The sequence below is a fragment of the Spermophilus citellus genome (genome assembly GCF_964194105.1).
Source record: "Spermophilus citellus genome assembly, chromosome: 4".
Classification (NCBI taxonomy): Eukaryota; Metazoa; Chordata; class Mammalia; order Rodentia; family Sciuridae; genus Spermophilus; species Spermophilus citellus.
In genome coordinates this window covers 192,825,268-192,844,753 of record NC_138185.1, presented here as the reverse complement: position 1 = coordinate 192,844,753, position 19,486 = coordinate 192,825,268, and the positions used below count along the sequence as shown (strand labels likewise).

The following is a 19,486-nucleotide window of genomic DNA, read 5'->3' as shown; positions in this document are numbered from 1 at the left end:
ATATAGCCACATCAATGTTTATAGCAGCACAATTCACAATAGCCAAACTGTGGAACCAATTTAGATGCCCTTCAATAGATGAATGGATAAAGAAACTATGATTATATATATATATATATATATATATATATATATATATATATATATATATATATATACACACACACACACACACACACACACACACACAATGGAATATTACTCAGCAGTAAAAGAGAATAAAATTATGGCATTTGCAGGTAAAGGAATGGAGTTGGAGAATATCATGCTAAGCAAAGTAAGCCAATCCCAAAAAAAACAAATGCTGAATGTTTTCTCTGATAAGTGGATGCTAATCTATAATGAGGGAGAGCATGGATGAGATGAGTGAAGGAACTTGGATTGGACAAAGGGGAGGGAGGAGAGAGGGAAGGGACATGGGGATAGGAAAGATGTTGGAATGAGACAGATATCATTACCCTAAGTATATGTATGATTGCACGAATGGTATGACCCTACTTCGTGTACAACCAGAGAAGTGAAAATTTGTGCTCTATTTGTGTACAATTAATCAAAGAGTATTCTACTGTCATGTATAACTGATTAGAACAAATTTTAAAAATTAAAAAATAATAATAATATGATTTTAAATGGATGAAGCCAGGCATGGAGTCCTGAACACCTGAAATCCCATCTACTCAGAGACACTGAGGCAAAAGAATCACAAGCCTAAGGCCAGCCTTTAATTTAAATGCACGAATATTCTATCTCAAAATAAAACTAAAAAGGATAGGGTATGTAGCTCAGTGATTGAGCACCCTGGGTTCAATAAATAGCACCCCAGGTTCAATACCCAAAACTGAAGAAAAATAAAATTTTTAAAAAGGTAAATGACCCAAGTAGACCTGTCTAAAAAAAAAAGGAAATACAAGCTGCATGTGATGGTACACAAATGTAATCCCAGCTATTCAGGAGGCTGAGGCAGGAGAATTGCTAGTTTGAGAACAGCCTTGGCAATTTAAAGAGACCCTGTCTCAAAATAAAATACATAAAGGGGTATAGCTCAGTTGTAGAGCATCCCTGGGTTCATTCAGGAACTGAGAAGGAAAAAAAAATGCTAACAAGAATACAGAGAAAGGAGGGAAATTCTCTTTTGCTATTGATAGAAAAGTAAATTAGTATAGCCATTATAGAAAACAGCAAGCAGTTTCCTCAAAACTAGCAATAGAACTATCATATGATCCAGCAATCCCACTACTGGGCACTGGGTATACCAAAGAAAAAAAATGAAATCAGTATGTTGAACAGACATCTATCTGCACTCCCATGTTTATTGCAGCACTGTTCACAACAGCCAAGACAAGCTAGATGTCTATCGATGGATGAACAGCAGGAGCACACACTACAGAATTATATATAGAATAGAGCTGGGCATGGTGGTGCACACCTATAATCCAAGTTACTCAAGAAGTTGAGGCAGGAAGATTACAAATTCAAGACCAGGCTGGGAACATTAGCAAGACCCTGTTTCAAAATAAAATAAAAAGGGATGGGAGCATAAGTCAGTAATAGAGCACTTACCTACCTTGTGTGAGGTCCTGAGTTCAATGCCCAATAACCCCACCCCACCCCCAAAAAAATCTGTTCTTTTAAAAGACATGACAAGGGCTGGAGTTGTGGCTCAGTGGCAGAGTACTTGCCATGGTTTCGATTCTCAGCACCAAATATAAATAAATAAATAAATAAATAAATACAGAAAGAAAGAAAGAAAGAAAGAAAGAAAGAAAGAAAGAAAGAAAGAAAGAAAGAAAGATTGATTCATCAACATCTAAAAAATATATTAAATAAATAAATAAAAGTCAACAAAACTACTAGCACTTTATTTTTTATTTATTATTATTATTATTATTTTGGTACCAGTGATTGAACTCAGGAGCACTTAACCACGGAGTCACATCCCCAGCTCTTTTTATGTTTTGAGACAGGACCTCACTAAGTTGCTGAGGCTGGCCTTAAATTTGTGATCCTCCTACCTCAGCCTTCTGAGTTGCTGGAATTACAGGGTTGTGCTAGCCCTTCTTATTTGGTTTTGAGATAGAGAGAATTCAAGGTGCCCAGGCTGAATTCAAATTTGAAGTCCTCCTGCCTCAGCCTCTCTAGCAGCTGGGATACAAAGCACCAATCTCCACACCCAGTCAAAACTACTTCTCTTGAAAGAGCAAGAAAAAAATTCAGGAAAAGTACACTAAATGCTAATAGGCTTAGCACGAGAAGTTGGAGAAAGGTGAGTTGCTTGCTTTCATTTACACTGTGGTACTGTTTGAAACACAAAGCATAGTTGTTTTTCTTTTTGCTTGCTGGGGATGAACCTGGGGCCTCCAGCATGCTAAGCACGCACCCAACCACTGAGCTACAACCCCAGCTCACAGCATACATTAATTTAAAAATCACAAAATAGGTGTTATCAAAGGCATTCCTTTCCAACTCCTTGCTTCCTGCCTGGATCCACACACCCCCACCTTAGCCCAGTCCTCCACACCACACTCCTCCCCAACCCCACTTACAGATGCAGGCAGCCGCCAGCAGGCGGCCAGCGGCATAGGGAGCACTGCAGCTGGGGAAGAGAGGTTGCACCATGTAGTTGGCAAAGGTGATGGCAATGATGGCCTGGCTGGTGGGCTCAATGATGAGCAGGGAGGTCCAGAGGCGGATGAAGGCAAGTAGTCCCCCGAAGGCTTCCAGAATGTAGGCGTAGCTGGCCCCAGATTTCTTAATGGTGGTGCCCAGTTCCGCATAACAAAGGGCCCCAAAGACAGAGAAGAGGCCCCCAACAGCCCAGATGACCAGGGAGAGGCCAAAGGAGGCACTATACATGAGCACACCTTTGGGGGAGACAAAGATTCCAGAACCAATCATGTTCCCCACAATAAGGCACACGCCATTAAGTAGTGAGATCTCCTTCTTCAGCTTTATCTGCTGGGCTCCTGGGCTGGCCCCATGGTCCAAAGGAGAATCATCAGCCTCTTGCTGGGAGGCCACTTCATATTTGATGCTGTCAACCATGGTGGAGGAGAGGAGAGCCTTCACCAGCTTCCTGGCATTGCCCTCTAAGGAAGAAAGATGAGAAATATGGTGTAATTGATAAATGTGTAGTTCCCCACCCCTTACCCAACAGGGGCCAGTATGGGCAGCCCACCCACCACTCAGAGACCTCTCTCTTGCTTCCCACCTTGGAAAAACCTCTTCTTCTGGCTGGCTCATCAAAATGACCCCAACTTGAATTTTTAAAATGGAAAGCATCTGTCTCTTCATTATGATGATGCAGCCCACCTCATTTTCCAAATAGAAAACTAAATCCTGGTTTTGCCTGAGCCAGCTGTAACACAAGACTAGTAAGTATGAAGGCAGTTTGGCAGCTCCCAAGTATAATTATAGTGGATTGACCCTGAGTTTTCAGACATATCCAAAAAGTCTATCTTCTCTCTAATTTCAGTCTCACCTATCACCTGTGCTAAGATGCAACCAACCCTGCAAGCAGCTACTCTGTGGGATCTCCTCAAAATGCTGATCTTTTCCCCAAAGACACTCACTCTAGCAAATCTAAAGGCTTCAGAGCTTTCCTGCTAGAAACTAACAGCCATCTCCCTGCTCAAGGAGCATCCATTAACAACCCTCAGCTGGTGTCTTCATCCCTGCCCAAGCCCAAGCCACCCCACCCATCCTGAAAGAAGACAGGCTTCTTTTTGTTTTTCCTTTCCTAGATCCTTTTCCCAGTCTCTAGTATTCCAAGCCTCTCCTCATATTGGCATAGTTGTATCACTCAAAAATGTATGAATGAGAGATGGTGACCCAAATATACAGCAGAACCTAGAAAGGAGGAAGCTTCCCCTCTCTCCACTACCCCTGGAGTTGCTGTTGGAGAGAGAGAGACCACTCAAAACCAAGGCAAGAAAACAGCTAAAACCAGGCAGCAGATGCAGGGAAACACAGAGCAGGAGACAGCTGAGAAGAAACTAGAAATAGCTAGTCAGGAAAATGAAGAGATACTAAGGCAAGAGGCAGGGATAGGATACTACAGAGCAGCCAGAGAAGCAGAGAGGAGTTAGCAGGGAAGTGCGGACAAGAGGACAGGGTGAGAGGCACACTCACTCCCCGGCCCTGGATATAAGCAGGTCCTCACAGCAGTAGCCAGCAGCAGTCACTGAGAGAAATTCGCCCTCCCAGAAGGATGGTCCAATTGTTCCTCCTCTCAACCAGCAGTAAAAGGGAAGGCCAGGCAAATGCCTAAGGATTTAAGTGAAGTCAGGAAGGGGGGTGGGGCAAGGGAGCAAGCAAAGGAAGGGGTGAGGAAAAGGAAGAGGAGAGTTAAGCAACCGTCTGGGTCCAAGGTTCACAGGCCCTTTGCATCTGCAAAAGGGGCAGCAAGGAGCTCTGGACTCAGCACTTTCTGCGATAAGAAGGCGCTCTCTCAGGAATCTCCTTTGTCAGCTCTGCTCCAGGACTGAGGGCCCAGAAGAAAGGACAGCCAGCTTCGTGCCTTTTCTGTCTAATGGGGAAGTTATGCCCCAACAAGTTAGCTGAAGACAGGGCGGTGACACAGACCCCTCTCCGTCCTCTGTGCCCCACCCTATCCTCACTTCTCCTCACCCCAAACAATTAAGAAAGGCAGGAAGGTTGCAGAGTGTGACACAAAGGCTTGTTCACATGCTGAGAATTAGAGGAAGTATAAGAGCCATTCCTATACCCCATGATTGGGTGGCCTAAGAGGAGGACTCTACACACTTCCCTATGCAGAGACGGGTGGCTACTTGGGTCATTATCCAAAGTCTGAACTTCAAACTACTTTAAAGGAAAAAAAGTCAAGAAATGAGATCAAACCTCTAGCTACATCTCTCTCTCCATCCCATCATTCTTAGGAAAAAAAATCAAGATCTCTAGAGTATCCATAATTCTTTGCATATACCTTCTCCAAATACAATTTGGCTCCAATTTCTTAAAAATATGGAGAGGGCTAAGATTGTAGTTAAATGGTAGAGTGCTTGCCTAGAAAAATAAATAAATAAATTGGAAATAAGATTTCTGTGAGCTATCCTGGCCATACAGGCCCAGAACAAGCAGAAGGTGGCCAGTTTTTAGAAATCACGCAGTTTAGTCTATCTCTATAGTCTACTTTAAATCTGATGTTCTGGACTATTATCAACAGAAATACACTCTATCCTTTCTGAAATCCAAGTGTCGGTCCCTTCTTATACTCTTCCTAACCCACTTTTTGTTATTCTACAACAAGAGAACAGAGATCTAAATATCCCTGGGAAACTGATCTCTACTCTTCATGCTCCCATTCTAACTCCTTAAACTTGCACCTCCAAATATGCTCCTGTAATAATTATAGAACTTATTGAGATTTAATCAGGCCACAGCTAAGCCCTTGAATGAGTTATCTCATTGAACCCTCCCTACAGCCTGTGGGCAGGTATGTTCACTATGCCTTCTATGGGGGCAGGTATGTTCACTAGCAGGGTGCCAATAAAAAGGGAGGCAGGCAGCTAAAACCCAGAGCACACATAACACTTGTAATTGCAGAACTATGCTATCGCCACAATGTCCCACCCCTTCAACCTGCCCTAGTCTCTAAGGCTTCCTGTCAGACAGCAAAGCACTTCAGGTGGCTCCCTAATGAATTACCTGGGGGATGATATGATTAGATTAAAAAGAAAGCCTCTGGCCTCCTCTGTCCACCTACTTCCTGGCTGCTCCCGGGAGAGGATAAGAAATAATTATAAGACCTGTTAGTGCTGAGGTTGTGGCTCAGTGGTAGAGCCTATCATGTGTGAGGCACTGGGTTCAATTCTCAACACCACATATAAATAAATGAATAAAATAAAGGTTCATCAATGTCTTTAAAAAAAGACCTGTTGGCAGCACTGAAATCATTAGGGTACCCATTTCTAATGCAAACAGAAACACAAACCACTCCTGCCTTTTTAAGACCACATTCATTGGCACCAAGGGGTGAGCATGTGTCTCAATGTGACCTCAAGAAAAAAAAAATGAAGGAGAGACAAAGGAAAGGAAAACAGTAAGGGAGCACAAGGAGAGAAGTGTACAAGAATGTTCATGACTGGTGATATCAGAAAAGTGAAATCCTCTCAAGGAACTTGAGACAAATCCAACTACACTCTAGCAAACAGCATGCCCTAGTGGTCTCACCAGGAAATGTTGAGTGGAATCTCCTAGCCTCACCAACTGGTCAGGGGAGGCTGTCATTCATGGAGATATCCCTTCTTTTCTCATCTACAGCCTAGCACCATAGACAAGAATGCAGCACCTCTGGCATCTCACTCCTCCCTGAGGACCTCAGTTTCAGGGTAATGATTCTATCTTCAGGCACCCTGGGCCAAGCAGCACCTCCAGGCTCTCCCAAAGAGGCTCTGCCACCCTGGCTTTACAGAAGCCTTATAAGATAACAGCACCCCTCATGACCTTTCTCTTTTTTGGGGTGTCATCTCTGAGGACCCTGTGAATATTACAGAACCACACACTCCTCTTATAGCTGTGGAAGAAGTGTCAGACTCAAGGGTTCAGGAAAGCAGGAAGCAGGGCCCCTTGCTAGCATGCGCCTGGCAGAGCAGCCAGTGGAGCCTGGTGCCCTGATCCCACCCTCCAAAACTAACACCAAAACACACTTCTCTGGGAACCAGCACACAGTTCTGGGTCATGGCTCCTCAGCCAAGTTCAGGGAGCTACTGTAAGAATATGCTATCTCTCCCAGATACCCCCATGGCCTGCCTTTCTGGCTCCAACTAGTCTGTGTTGCCTCCCCTAACAACAGAAACCAAACAGACACATGCTGGTATGGCTGGATTCCCCATCACTCCAAGCTACATGCTCAGCCCCTCCCTCTCCAGTTCTCTGTTCTCCATTTGTTTTTCTATACTCCAGTGTAACTGCGGTCCTCCTTTGTGTGTGTGTGTGTGTGTGTGTGTGTGTGTGTGTGTGTGTGTGTGGCAGGGGGGGGGGTGAAACAAGAAAACAAATTGTTTAGTCCTATGACCAGAGTTCGCATTAACAAGGGCTGAAGTCTCTGGGCCAGAGACTGCCTAGTGAGGCCAGGGCTGGGATCAGGAACTAAGACTTGAATCTCCCTCCGGTTGATTTTCAGGACGCTCTCCATCCTCTCCTTCTCTTCCCCTCTCGCCCATTGTCCCTCTCCCACTTCTTACCTGTCTCTTGACCTTTGGGAAAGTGCAGGGAGGAGGGGCTACCAGCAAGCCCTGGGAAGGGGGCCAGGGAAGGTGATAGTTAGGGGTAACAGGGGTATGGCTCGTGCTGCAGCAGCTGTTGACTCTGAGGAGCAGAAAAGGCAGAGGGTGACGGGGACCGAAATGGAAAAACAGGAAAACACATGTGCGACTCTGGCCGGCAGCGGGGAGGGGCTAGGGGACGGGCTGGAGCTCGGATTGCCTGGACCAACCCAGAGATTCTTGCCCGCTCGGCCTCCAGGCACCTTCTCCACTGTCTCAGCTCCACCTCCTCTCCACACCAACCCCTGATCTTCCTTGTTGTCTTAAGTTTACTAAGCACTTTAGTTTTCCTTGCAATTTACACTGCCCTCCAGAGGACCCTTACAATTCCCCACCTCCCCTCTTCCCCTCATTCCTTTTCTTACTCCCTCTCCCACTCACAGTCTGTGTTTAGTCCTACAGGGGCATAGGATCCTATGGTTAGGGAAATGGAACTCTGCCATCCCATCTCAAGAGTTTCCAAGCCATTTCAGCACCTAAAGCAAGTCAAAGAAGATAATATACACCAAAGAGGGCCCCCATGGGTGCAGCCAAGCATACATCAAGACATCAAAAAAGCCCACTCATTGCCCAGTTCCCCAAATGGTTCAGGTAATGTTAAAGTGTGAGTCTGAGTAGCCAGGTAAGAGCCAACAATGCTGTGGCACCCTGGGCAGATTTCTGAGTTGCTGCAAACTACTGTTTAAACATGTGGAAGCTGGGCATGATGGCCCATACCTGTAATCCCACAGACTGAGGCAGGAGGATCACAAGTTCAGGGCCAGCTTCAGTTCAGCAATTAGCATGACTCTATCTCAAAATTGAAAAAAAGAAAAAAGAAAAAGAAAGAAAGAAAAAGGACTGAGTATGTAACTCAATTGTAGAGCATCACTTGAGTTCAATCCCCAGTACCAAAAATACATAAATATCTGTTTTGCTTACTGAGATAGAGGAAATACAGTTTTCTCAAAATAAAAACTGCATAAGTATATTTCTTTACATTAAAAATTAGAGGTTATTATATAAATTCATCACATGCAATTTTCTGAGGCAGACCACTTCTTGGTAAGCATATTAAACCACTTTAAAGGTAGACAATAGCATTAATACCTGTCCTGGGGAGGGACACGTCACAGTGCACCATGCATTTTCAGAATTCCGGTTGTGACTGTTGCCTTAGGTAATTGATAGCTCCCAGATCTCCAGGCTATACCCTGCAACTTGCACCTGCTTGTTGAAAATTACTCTACAGACAGGTGGTCTAGGTAAGGAGTCCTCCAGGATTCTGTCTGGGCCACTGGATGGAAGCCAACTTATATTTCACAAAGAAACTCAGAAATCAGAGTTCACTGGCACCAAATATCTGGATTATTCCAATGATAATTTATTGCCTTTTTAGACCTGGGCTGCTTCCCAGATGGCCTGCCCCTTAAACTTACCCTGGGTTCAGGTTCAAGCTATGAGGGAAGTCCTAGGGAGAGGAGCAAAAAGCCATCCCTGTTAGCACAGGTTGGCATGGCCCCAGTTCTCTCCCTCATTGCATTCCAGCCACTTTGGTCACCCTGCTGTAGCCACACAATAAGCATGCTCCCACTTCAGTTTTTTCAATGCCTTTTTTTTCACCTATCCTCCTTGCCTGGAACTTTCTTCCCTGTGATATTTTCCATTCCTGGTGTTGTAATCACCACCACCACTAGAAGGTAAGCATCTCAAGAGCTTTGTTCACTGTATCCTCAAGTGCAAGGCTTGCAGTCATTCATTGCAGGGGTGAAGAAATGAATGAACACCACTGTTACTCTGATCTCCCATGTGGCTGGGCTGCTGGGCAGGCTCTTGAGTCTGCCCTTCAGACTTAACGCTACTCCTCTGGCTCCTTAGAGCAAGGAGTCTTCAGTGGTACTTCTTATTTTTGGTAGAAATGGGTAAAAGGAAGAAGAGTATGGTTTTCAGTTTTATTGGAAGGTTTAGAATGGTTTAAAAATTGACTTTGTTTCACTAATGGGAAAAAATAAAACATAAAGGCCCTCATCTAATGTTCTTTCCTGATTCGGGAAGTTCTTAGTTCCTCTATCCCACACCAAGGCTCAGGTGACCTGTCTGCAGGGAAGAGGTGGCCAAAGCGAGGTGCCACGACAGGGTCAAAGGGCAGAGAAGATAGAGGCAGACAAGCACTCAGGTTCACGCAAAATCCGAAGGGATTCAAGAAGAGAGGAAGCGCTAATCTAAAACGTGAGCTCTTCTGCTACCCTCCACCCCGTCCCTCCGCAGCTCTGCCCTCCCCCTGCAAACCTGTCTGTCGCCCCTTCCCAGCTCTCCTCCGTCTCCGCCCCCGCCAGGCCCGCTGGCGCTCACCTTTGCCCCTTTCTCCCACATTCCCTCCCTACCCTTGCTTTCTGGTTTCCTGTCTGAGGTCCTAAGATCTCGCTTTCTCAAAACCAGACCCAGCTATCACCCGCCCTCAAAGCCCTTAGGAAGAGCTGGGTTGCCCTTCATAAATGGTCTGACCTCGGGTGACGACACAGGATCTTTCCTGGGGACCAGGACCCCACCAAGTGTCCCTTCCAATCCCTGCACCAAGTGTCCCTTCCATTCCCTGCACCGGGTAAAGCATTCCACCCCCTGCCTTTCCCCTGGATCTAGGAAGCAGGGTGTGGTGAAAGAGAGTGAAGGTGAAACAGACCAGGTATCACCCAAAAGACCCTTGCTATAATCAAGCTTCTCATAAGAAAGATTTTTACAAAGAGTGTCAACAGGATTTCACAGGAGTTTTGCAGAAAGCTCATCGTGGTTTGAAGCTTCCTCTTTCTTATAAATGCCGGGTTTGCAGAGAAAACATGTGAAACATCTGTCTAGCCTAAGAATATGGGACAAAGACTATTAAGTTCCCACCCACTCAGGCTGGGGATGTGGCTCAAGGGGTAGTGCACTCCCTGGCATGTGTGCAGCCGGGTTGGATCCTCAGCACCACATACAAACAAAGATGTTATGTCCGAGAAAACTAAAAAAATAAATATTTTTTAAAAATTCTCTCTCTCTAAAAAAAAAAAAAAAGTTCTCACCCACTGACATGTAACAACCCCACTGAGTATAAAATTTAAAGAATTTCCAGACAAGGTACAGAGAATTTCAGACATGGGCCACACTCTGGCCCAGCCCCATACTCTGGCCTGGCTGGCTGCAGCCAATAAACCTGTCTCCTGAAAATTCCTTGGGTGTCCAGTCTCTTCTGTCCTATATCATTTGGTGATCTGGATGGGATGGAAGAGGCGAAGACATATTTTCTGCCTCTCTTGTATCCGGTTCTGGCTTCCCCTGGATGTTGGAGGACAATGCTTCTCCTTGATGCACCACAGGCAACTCTGTGCTTGTGGGCAAGGTGACTCACCCAGCACCCCTGAGCTGCTGCCCCCAAAGCACAATAGAACCCACAGAGATGCAGGAACCAGGAATAGGGAACCTGGAACACTGCTAGACTGAACAGATAGGAAGAAGGTCGTTTAGTGGATCCCACCTGACTTCCCCTTAGAGGCCTCAGCATATGGAAAATAGCCTTGATTTACTTCTGTAATCTCCAAAGGAGTTGGAGCCAAAAAGGACCCAGGAGTCACCCAAGTAGTCTCTGTTTGGGGTCAACGAGCAGAAAGGAAACCCTGACTCCTTCTGTGGTTTTGGAATTTGGGGGATTTGAGCAGTATAGAAATTTTGCTCTTATCATATCTATGTGAAAGTATGTAAAAATGTGTGAATGAGATGGACAGCAGAAGTGTTCGGACCTGACCCAAGGGCCCAAGCAAGTGTGGAGTCCCAATCTGCAGTGCCATGGTAGCTCATACAGTCTGAGGTGGAATTCTACCAACCAACATCTAGCTGGAAGCTCCGGGTCAGGGGTTGATACCAACCCACAAGGCTAAGATAACCCTAAGTCTCTGAGAGGGGAACGGCCAGAGATAGACGAAGTAAGTCTTGTCCTAAGTGTGCAACACTATGCAGTGTAGAACATGGGGGGCATGCAGAGTAAATTAAATCTTTTGAAATGTATATTAGAAAACGTTAAGAAAGGTGTTTAATGGTTACTCTGGTTTGAAACTCACTCCACAAAGGTTATATACTCTCTGCAAATTAGAATGGCCAGGCTTTGATGTGGGATGACCACCAGAAAAAAGTGTCACTGATGATGTCCTTTCTATTAAAAAAAAAAAAACAAAAAAAACCTGGACACCCAGACCATTCCCTTATATTGATTGCTGGCAAGAAATAGTATAGAAACAGCCCGTTGGTTGAGAGCCTATCTGGAAGAACAGTCCAAGTTGACATTAGTTCAGACTATAGTAGCCTCTAAGACCCAACAAAAGGCAAAAGGGAACTAAACAGACAAAAACCTGACAAATAAAATACAGAAAGGAAACCAGTTTTCTCCATAAGCCAGAAGAGAAGCCATCACCTTATATGCCATTCTACCCGACTTTGCCAAGATCACTGAGGCAACAGGCTGTCCCCTCAGCCCCCTCAGCCCCAGAGGCAACAGATGGTGGCCCCTCAGCACCAGCTACTCTTTCCTCCTTGATGCCTCAGTGCCAGAGGCTTCTCCAGAGCCAAAGACTCCTCCACCCCACCCCACCCCCACAGAGACCAAGGCAGGATACTTGTCCCAAGACCAGAGCCACAACCCAGATAAGAGTTCTCCAGATGCCCCTATAAGAGACTAAAAGGGGCATAGTTGTCTGTATTGACCAGGAGGGAAACATCCAAGGGGGACAATGCAGTTTTGAGTGCCAGCCTTTCACCACCATTGATCTCTTAAATTGGAAAAATCATACTCCCTCCTACACAGAGAAGTCCTGGGCCATGATGATCTAATGCAGTCCATTATCCAGACCCACCAGCCCTCCTTGGTTGACAGAGGAATGCAAACAGGTGACCTGAGAGCTTTAAAATTGCTAGAGGATCATGCTCTTTACACACAAGGCAACATCCAAGCCTATGCCCAGGGCTGGTTCTCTGACACAGACCTAGGAGGGGCCCCAATAAAGAAGAGGACCTCCTAAAGATAAAGAGCTATCCAGAGGCCCTCATAGGCAGCCCCTACAAGAAGTGGGGAAAGAGGCTAAACATGAACAAGATATCAGAAGTACTCCAAAAGCCTGATGAAAGTCCCAGCCAGATCTATGAACAACTATGTGAGACCTTCCAACTCTTCACTCCCTTTGATTCCAAGGCACCAGACAACCAGCAGGTAAAACAAGCCCAGAGAGACATTCACCAAAACTTTGCTGGACTTTGCTTTAAAAAATGCCAGTAAGGGCTAGGGATATAGCTCAGTTTGTAGAGTGCTTGCCTCACATGCACAAGGCCCTGGATACAATCCCCAACACCAAAAAAAAAAAAAAAAAAAAAAAAAAAAGGTCAGGGAGTTGATTAAAGTGGCCACCACAGTTTTTATCAACCAAGACCCAGAGACTCAATAAGAAGCAGACCAAAAGATGAAGAAAGAGGGCTGGCTTATGGCTCAGTGGTAGAACACGTGCCTTGAATGTGTGAGGCACTAGTTTTGACCCTCAGCATCACATAAAAATAAAGGTATTGTGTCCATCTACAAGTAAAAAAATATTTTTTTAAAAAAATGAATAAAGAGATGGTTCTCCTTGCGGCTTCCCTCATTGCAAACCCAGAGTTCACTCAAAGGGGGAATCCTACCAGGACAAGGCCAAAACAAGTATCAAAATCGGGGCCAAGGCTGGGGATGTAGCTCAGTTGGTAGAGTGTTTGCGTCTCATGCACAAAGTCCTGGGTTCAATCCCCAACACACACACAAAAAAAATGGGGCTAAATGCAGGGTCAATGAAGGAGTACCTTATCCAGAGACAAGGCTGAAGCTAAGCCTATGTACCTACTGCTATCTGGAGGGCCACTGGAAGAAAGAATGACCCCAACTGAAGGCCAATTGACCTAGACCAGAGGGCCACAGGGCTTCAGAAACTCACCATCCACCTTTAAATGGTGCTAGCTTCTGATTTGAAAGCCTTTCCTGCAAAACAACATGAATATTGGCCTCTGATGCAGACACACATTGCTCCAATATGTAGATGATCTGTTGCTGGCTGAACAACCTAAGAAGACTGCATAAAGGGGTCACAACTGCTTGTCACTCTCCTATGTAAAACTGGCTACGAAGTCTCAAAGGAAGAAAGCCCACATCTATCAAGAAAAAGTCAACTACTTCAGTTTTTATGTAACTCAAGAGACAATGGCAACTGGGCCCTGATAGAAAACAGTCTGCTCAATTCCGGTTCCTTCTACCAGCCATAAGATCTGAGTTCCTGAGTGCTGCCAAATTCTGCAAAATATGGATCCCTAACTTTTCAGTTTAGTGGCCTTCTATGAGGCCAAAAATAGGGGAGAACAGGATCCTCTGATGTGGGGACCAACACAACAAAAGGCCTCTGAGGCCATTAAGCAGGCACTCACTAGTGCACTTGGCTAGGACTCTCTGATCCACAAAATCTGTCTTTCTGTATGTCCATGAGCCATCTGGAAGAGCTATAGGAGTCCTGACTCAAATGCTGGGGACATGACACCATTCAGTGGTCTATCTTTCTAAATAGCTGGACTCTATGGTTCAAGGCTGGCCACCTTGTTTACAGGCCCTTGCAGCCACAGCCCTTCTGGTGTTGGAAGCTAATAAACTGGCTATGGGACAAAATTTGTTGTCAAAGTTCCTCATTCAGTTTTGACATTATTTGAATATTAAGGACAATATTAGCTGACTAATGAGAGGATGGTCAGATACCAGGGCACATTATATAAATATCTACATGTCCACATTGAAGTTGTCCAGACTCTAAACCCAGTAAGTCTGCTGCCTACTGGGACTGGGCAACCTGATCATAACTGCAATAAGGTAAAAAAATGTTCTCCAGTAGACCAGACAGACCAGCCCCTCAAGGACCCTGACGTGGAATACTTCTCCGATAAAAAGTTTCATAAACAACAGAATATGTCTTGTAGTGGTCACTCTGGACTGTATCATTCAGGCAAAGCCTCTGCCTCAGGGAACTTCAGCACAAAAGGCAAAACTTAACACTCTGACCCAAGCATTTCAGTTGGCAACTGGGGTCTGGACAAAAGCCCCAAACCTTGGCAACCCCCACCTCCACCCCAGAGACACTCAGATGAGACTCAGAAGGGACTCTGGACTGGGAAGCCCCATTGCAGGAGGTAGAGGAGAGAAGGCAATGGCTGCTTGGATCTGGGGGAGGGGTCTCCCAAAAATGTTCGCTTCCACCTCTGGTTCCCAACTCCTCACCCCTTGTAAGGAAGCTGTTGATCAGCTTCAAGACTCCAAATTGAAGAAAGTGGTCTCCACCAGGCGGAAAGGTGCTGGGCAGTAGCTGCCACCAGGAGGCAGCATATAACCAGAAATGTTCCATAGCCAGGGTGCCTGGGAGGCTAGAGTTGCCAAAGCACCTTTAGTGTGAACAACCTTAGCTGCAGCATGTACCTAATAAAAGCAGGAGTTGCTGGGCTAGTTCAAGAAATGGGAATCCGGTATGGTGGCACACACCTGTAATCCCAGTGGCTCGGGAAGCTGAGTCAGGAAGATCACAAGTTCCAAGTCCTCAGCAAATCAGTGAGACCCTGTCTCCAAAAAAAAGGGGGGGGGGGCGGGCAAAAGGGCTGGGGATGTGGCTCTTGGGTTAAGTGCTCTTGGGTTCAATCCCCAGTACCAAAAAAAAAAAAAAAGGAATCTGGAAATGCCTCACATGGTTTAAGGCTAAAAGGTGATTTGTAAATAGTACTTTTGTACAATCCAGCTTTAGCATTTTTTTATATAATTTTTAAAATTGATTGATTGATTGATTGATTGGTACTGGAGATTGAACTCAGGGGCACGCAACCACTGAACCACATCCCCAGCTCTATTTTGTATTTTATTTCGAGACAGGGTTCTCAATGAGTTTCTAAGTACCTCGCCATTGCTGAGGCTGGCTCGCAATCCTCCTGTCTCAGCCTCCTGAGCCATTCATGTCAGTTATACATGACAACAGAATGAACTTCGGTTCATTGTGTACAAATGGAGCACAGCTTTTCATTTCTCTGGTAGTATACGATGTAGTTGCACCATATATACAATCACACATGTACCTAGGGTAATGATGTCCATCTCATTCCACCATCTTTCCTACGCTCATGTGCTCCCCCGCTCCCCCCCACTTTGCCCAAAGATCCTCCATTCTCTCCCCCAGACCCCCATTATGGATCAGCTTCCACTTATCAAGAAGAACATTCAGCGTTTGTTTTCTTGGGATTGGCTTACTTCACTTAACGGGCTAATCTCCAACTCCATTTACCTGCAAATGCCATAATTTTATTCTCTTTTATTGCTGAGTAATATTCCATTGTGTATATATACCACAATTTCTTTATCCATGCATCTGTTGAAGGGCACCTAGATTGGTTCCATAGTTTAGCTATAGTGAATTGAGCTGCTATAAACATTGATGTGGCTGCATCACTATAGTATGCTGATTTTAAGTTCTTTGGATATAGAGCAAGGAGAGGGCTAGTTGGGTCAAATGGTGGTTTAACATTTCTTCTTTTATGTTGTTTGCAGAACTGGGAAATAAAACCAGGGGCACTCTACCACTGAGTTCACATCCCTACCCTTTTTTTTTTTTTTTTTTTGTACCTGGGATTGAACCCAGGGGTGCTTAACCACTGAACAACATTCCCAGCCCTTTTTTAATTTTTATTTTGAGACAGGGGCTGGCTAAGTCCTTAGGGCCTTGCTAAATTGATGAGGTTGATCTTTAACTTAGAATCCTCCTGCCTCACCTTCCAGAGTTGCTAGAATTACAGATTGTACCACCATACCCAGCATCCCTACACCTTTTTACTTTTATTTTTTATTTTAAGACAGGGTCTCACTAAGTTGCTGAGGCCTGCCTGGAATTTGTGATCCTCCTGCCTTAGCCTCCCAAATAGCTGTGATTACAGGCATGCGCCACAATACCTGCCAGGCTTGGCCTTTCTAAAAGGGACTTCCCAGTTGTCAGGAAGAAGAGAATGTAGCTGAAGGTCATAAATGACTCCTCTTGAAGTTAGGTCTTTTAATACAGACTGTGTGTGCGTGTGTGTGTGTGTGTGTGTGTGTGTGTGTGTGTTTTACTGGGCATTGAACACAGGGTCTCCTGCATGCAATATTTAGCCAGTACTTATTTATTTATTTATTTATTGGTACTGGGGATTGAACCCAGGGGCAATTAACCACTGAGCCACATCCTTTTTTTTTTTTTTTTTTTTTTTGTATTTTATTTAGAGACCCTGAGTTGCTTAGGATCTCACTAAGTTGTTGAGTTGCTGAGGCTGGCTTTGAACTTACGATCCTCGTGCCTCAGCCTCCCAAGCCATTGGGATTACAGGTGTGCATCACCACACCCGGCTAGCCAATACTGATTTGACAGCTCTGGAAAAGAAGAGAAATATGTTACAGTAAATTTTGTAAGTAATAAGGAAATACTATGCAAAGCAGTGTATTGTAAGGATGTGCTGTTTAAAGCCTTCAGTTCCCACATTTTTTGCACAAGATGACAGTGATTTGATCTTTGAGCTGTCCTAAAAAGGAAAATACTAAAAGAATTCCCAGTTTCCCCTTCTCTCCACAACTTCTTCAGTCTTAGAATTCTGTCATACACATGCAAAATGGGGAAGATGTTGCACAATAAGGTGGAATTGGCTACCAAAGTCAGCTCACTTATGTATGTTCCTTCTCAGTATCATTATAACTCATCGCAACTGTTTAAAAAGCACCTAATTTGTCAGATGCAGAGGCACACACTTGTAATCCCAGCGACTCAGGAGACTGAAGTGGGATTGCAAGCTTGAGGCCAGCCTCAGCAACTTAGTGAAGCTCTGAACAACCTACAGAAACCATTTCAAAAATAAAAAGGGCTAGTTCGGGGGGTGGGGGGACTACAAGTAACTGTATACAACTCTACAGGGATATCTGAATAAATATATTAGACACAAATACAAGTGGATTACAAAAATGCTAAAGCCAAATATGAGGCATGATGTCTTTGAAAAGCAAAGGAATTTAAGAGAGGAAAACATAAAGCTCAGACTCCGGGTGCTTCACATCACTCTTAACTCCAGTCTTTGTCAGATGAAGTACAGAGGATAAAGGATATCCAGTTTGGGATGACAAAGCTGCTTTCCTGTGGTTTATGAGGCTGATGAAGTCACTGAAGAGTGCTGTCCAGGTGCCAGACCTCCTCCCGTCAATAGCATTCCTTTATATAGTATACATAGCAGTATGAGTCCATCATCTTTCTTATGAATCCTAAACACTGACTCTTAGGTTATTCTTCAAGCCTTTGGCTTCTACTTGATTCCCTCAACTGTGAGATTCCAGTGCTCTCAGGGCCAGTCAAAGGCTCAAAAAGCCAAGTAAGGGAACAGTGTCACTCAGTCTTTATTCTGTCACTAATTGTAAAACAAACAATAAATCCACAGCATTTTTCTTTCTTTCTTTCTTTTTTGGTAGGGCTGGCTCTCACTCTACCATTGAGCTACATCCCCAGTCCAATAGTCACATTTTGGTTCAATTTACTGATCCCTGAAAACTGTAAAATCTGTACAATAACTGTTTCCTGGACTATCTTAACTACTTTACAGTTTTATTTTGAAATCATTTATGTGTGTATATATATATATATATATATATATATATATATATATATTTTTTTTTTTTTTTTTTTTGGTACTGGGGATTGAAGTCAGGGGCACTTAACCACTGAGCCACATCCCCAGCCCTATTTTGTATTTTATTTAGAGACAGGGTCTCACTGAGTTGCTAAGCACCTTGCCATTGCTGAGGCTGGCTTTGAACTCTCAATCCTCCTATCTCAGCCTCCCAAGCCCCTGGGATTACAGGCATGCATCACCGTGCCTGGTTTTGTGCAGAAATGTTTTGATAAATAAAAATGAAGTAAATGGGGCTAAAGTATATACAGCATAGTTCAGTGGTAGTGCAAAACCCTGGGTTTAATTCCCAGAATTGCAAAAGAAAAAAAATTTTAAAGTAGTATATGAATGTAAGATGGTTATGGTACTCTACATTTATTTCCCTTACTTATGGGGGTGGGAGTACGAATCCATCTGATGGCTTCTAGCCAAGTTTCTTTTGTTCCATCCCTTCTTCTTGTTTAGCTCTAGTCTATACCATTCTTATTGTTATCAAAATAGTTGCTTTTACCTCTTAAACCAGGATCCACCCTTCCCCTCTTTCAAAGCACAACTCAGAGCCACCTCCTGTGGAAAAACTTCCCAGTCTTGCAAAGGAAATGATAAACTTCCAGATAGGCCATTACACCACTCCCTCAGGTTCCCCTAGTCAGCATGTGTTTAAGTGTCTAGCCCAACACACAGTAATGGGCATGTTTGTAGGAGCTTCACCAGAAAGTATTTCACTTACGTTATCACCTTAAAATTTTTTCAAAAATGTGATATGTTTTGGGGCTGAAGTTGTAGCTCAGCAGTAGAGCACTTGCCTCACATGTGTGAAGCACTGGGTTCAATTCTCAGCACCACATATAAATAAGTACATAAAATAAAGGTCCATCAACAACTAAAAAACTATTAAAATTTTTTTTTTAAGTGTGATGTTTCTAATTAAGAAATCAAGGATAGCCAGGCATGGTGGCACATGCCTATAATCTCAGCGACCTGAGAGGCTGAGGCAGGAGGATAAAAAGTTCAAGGCCAATCTCAGCAATTTAGCAATATTCTAAACAACTTAACAAGACCCTGTCTCAAAAATAAAAAAGGGCTGGGAATGTGGCTCACTTGTTAAGCATTCTTAAGTTCAATCCCCAGTACCAAAAAGAAAAGAAATTAAGAATATCTGGGTATGGTGATACACTACTGTAATTCCAGCTAATGGGGAGACTTAAACAGGAGGATCCCAAATTCGAGGCCAGCTTTGGCAATTTGGTGAGACCCTGCCTCAAAATTTTAAAAAGGGCTTGGAGTGTAGCTGAGTGGAAGAGACAAAGTACCCCTAAGTTCAATCCTCAGTACTACAAAAGGGAAAAGGAAAGGAAAAAAAAATTAAGGGTAAACAACTTTTTCCACAACAGTACTAAATAGCAAGTAATAAAGACCAGGGCAAGAGTCACAGGTCTGGCTTTACTATCTACATTTACTTTCCTTTATTGGAAATGTGT

General features: G+C 44.2%; 1 protein-coding gene across 6 annotated transcripts in view; it reads right to left on the bottom strand.

The window, feature by feature from the left end:
* SLC7A7 (solute carrier family 7 member 7) overlaps positions 1–19,486 on the bottom strand; it is a 158,230-nt gene that overhangs the window by 38,096 nt on the left and 100,648 nt on the right. Inside the window, exons 1-4 of one of the 6 annotated variants that reach the window (XM_081290526.1) lie at positions 8,373–9,581; positions 8,001–8,072; positions 7,203–7,326; positions 2,544–3,086 (exon numbers count right to left, since the gene is read on the bottom strand). In XM_081290526.1, coding sequence (XP_081146652.1) covers positions 2,544–3,042 — 499 coding nt within the window. In that variant the 5' untranslated portion in view covers positions 3,043–3,086; positions 7,203–7,326; positions 8,001–8,072; positions 8,373–9,581. Of the gene's footprint in view, positions 1–2,543; positions 3,087–3,208; positions 3,641–4,128; positions 4,599–7,202; positions 7,578–8,000; positions 8,073–8,372; positions 9,582–19,486 lie in introns of those variants that run through there. The other 5 variants (XM_081290525.1, XM_081290528.1, XM_081290529.1 and 2 more) reach the window with 5 other exon arrangements.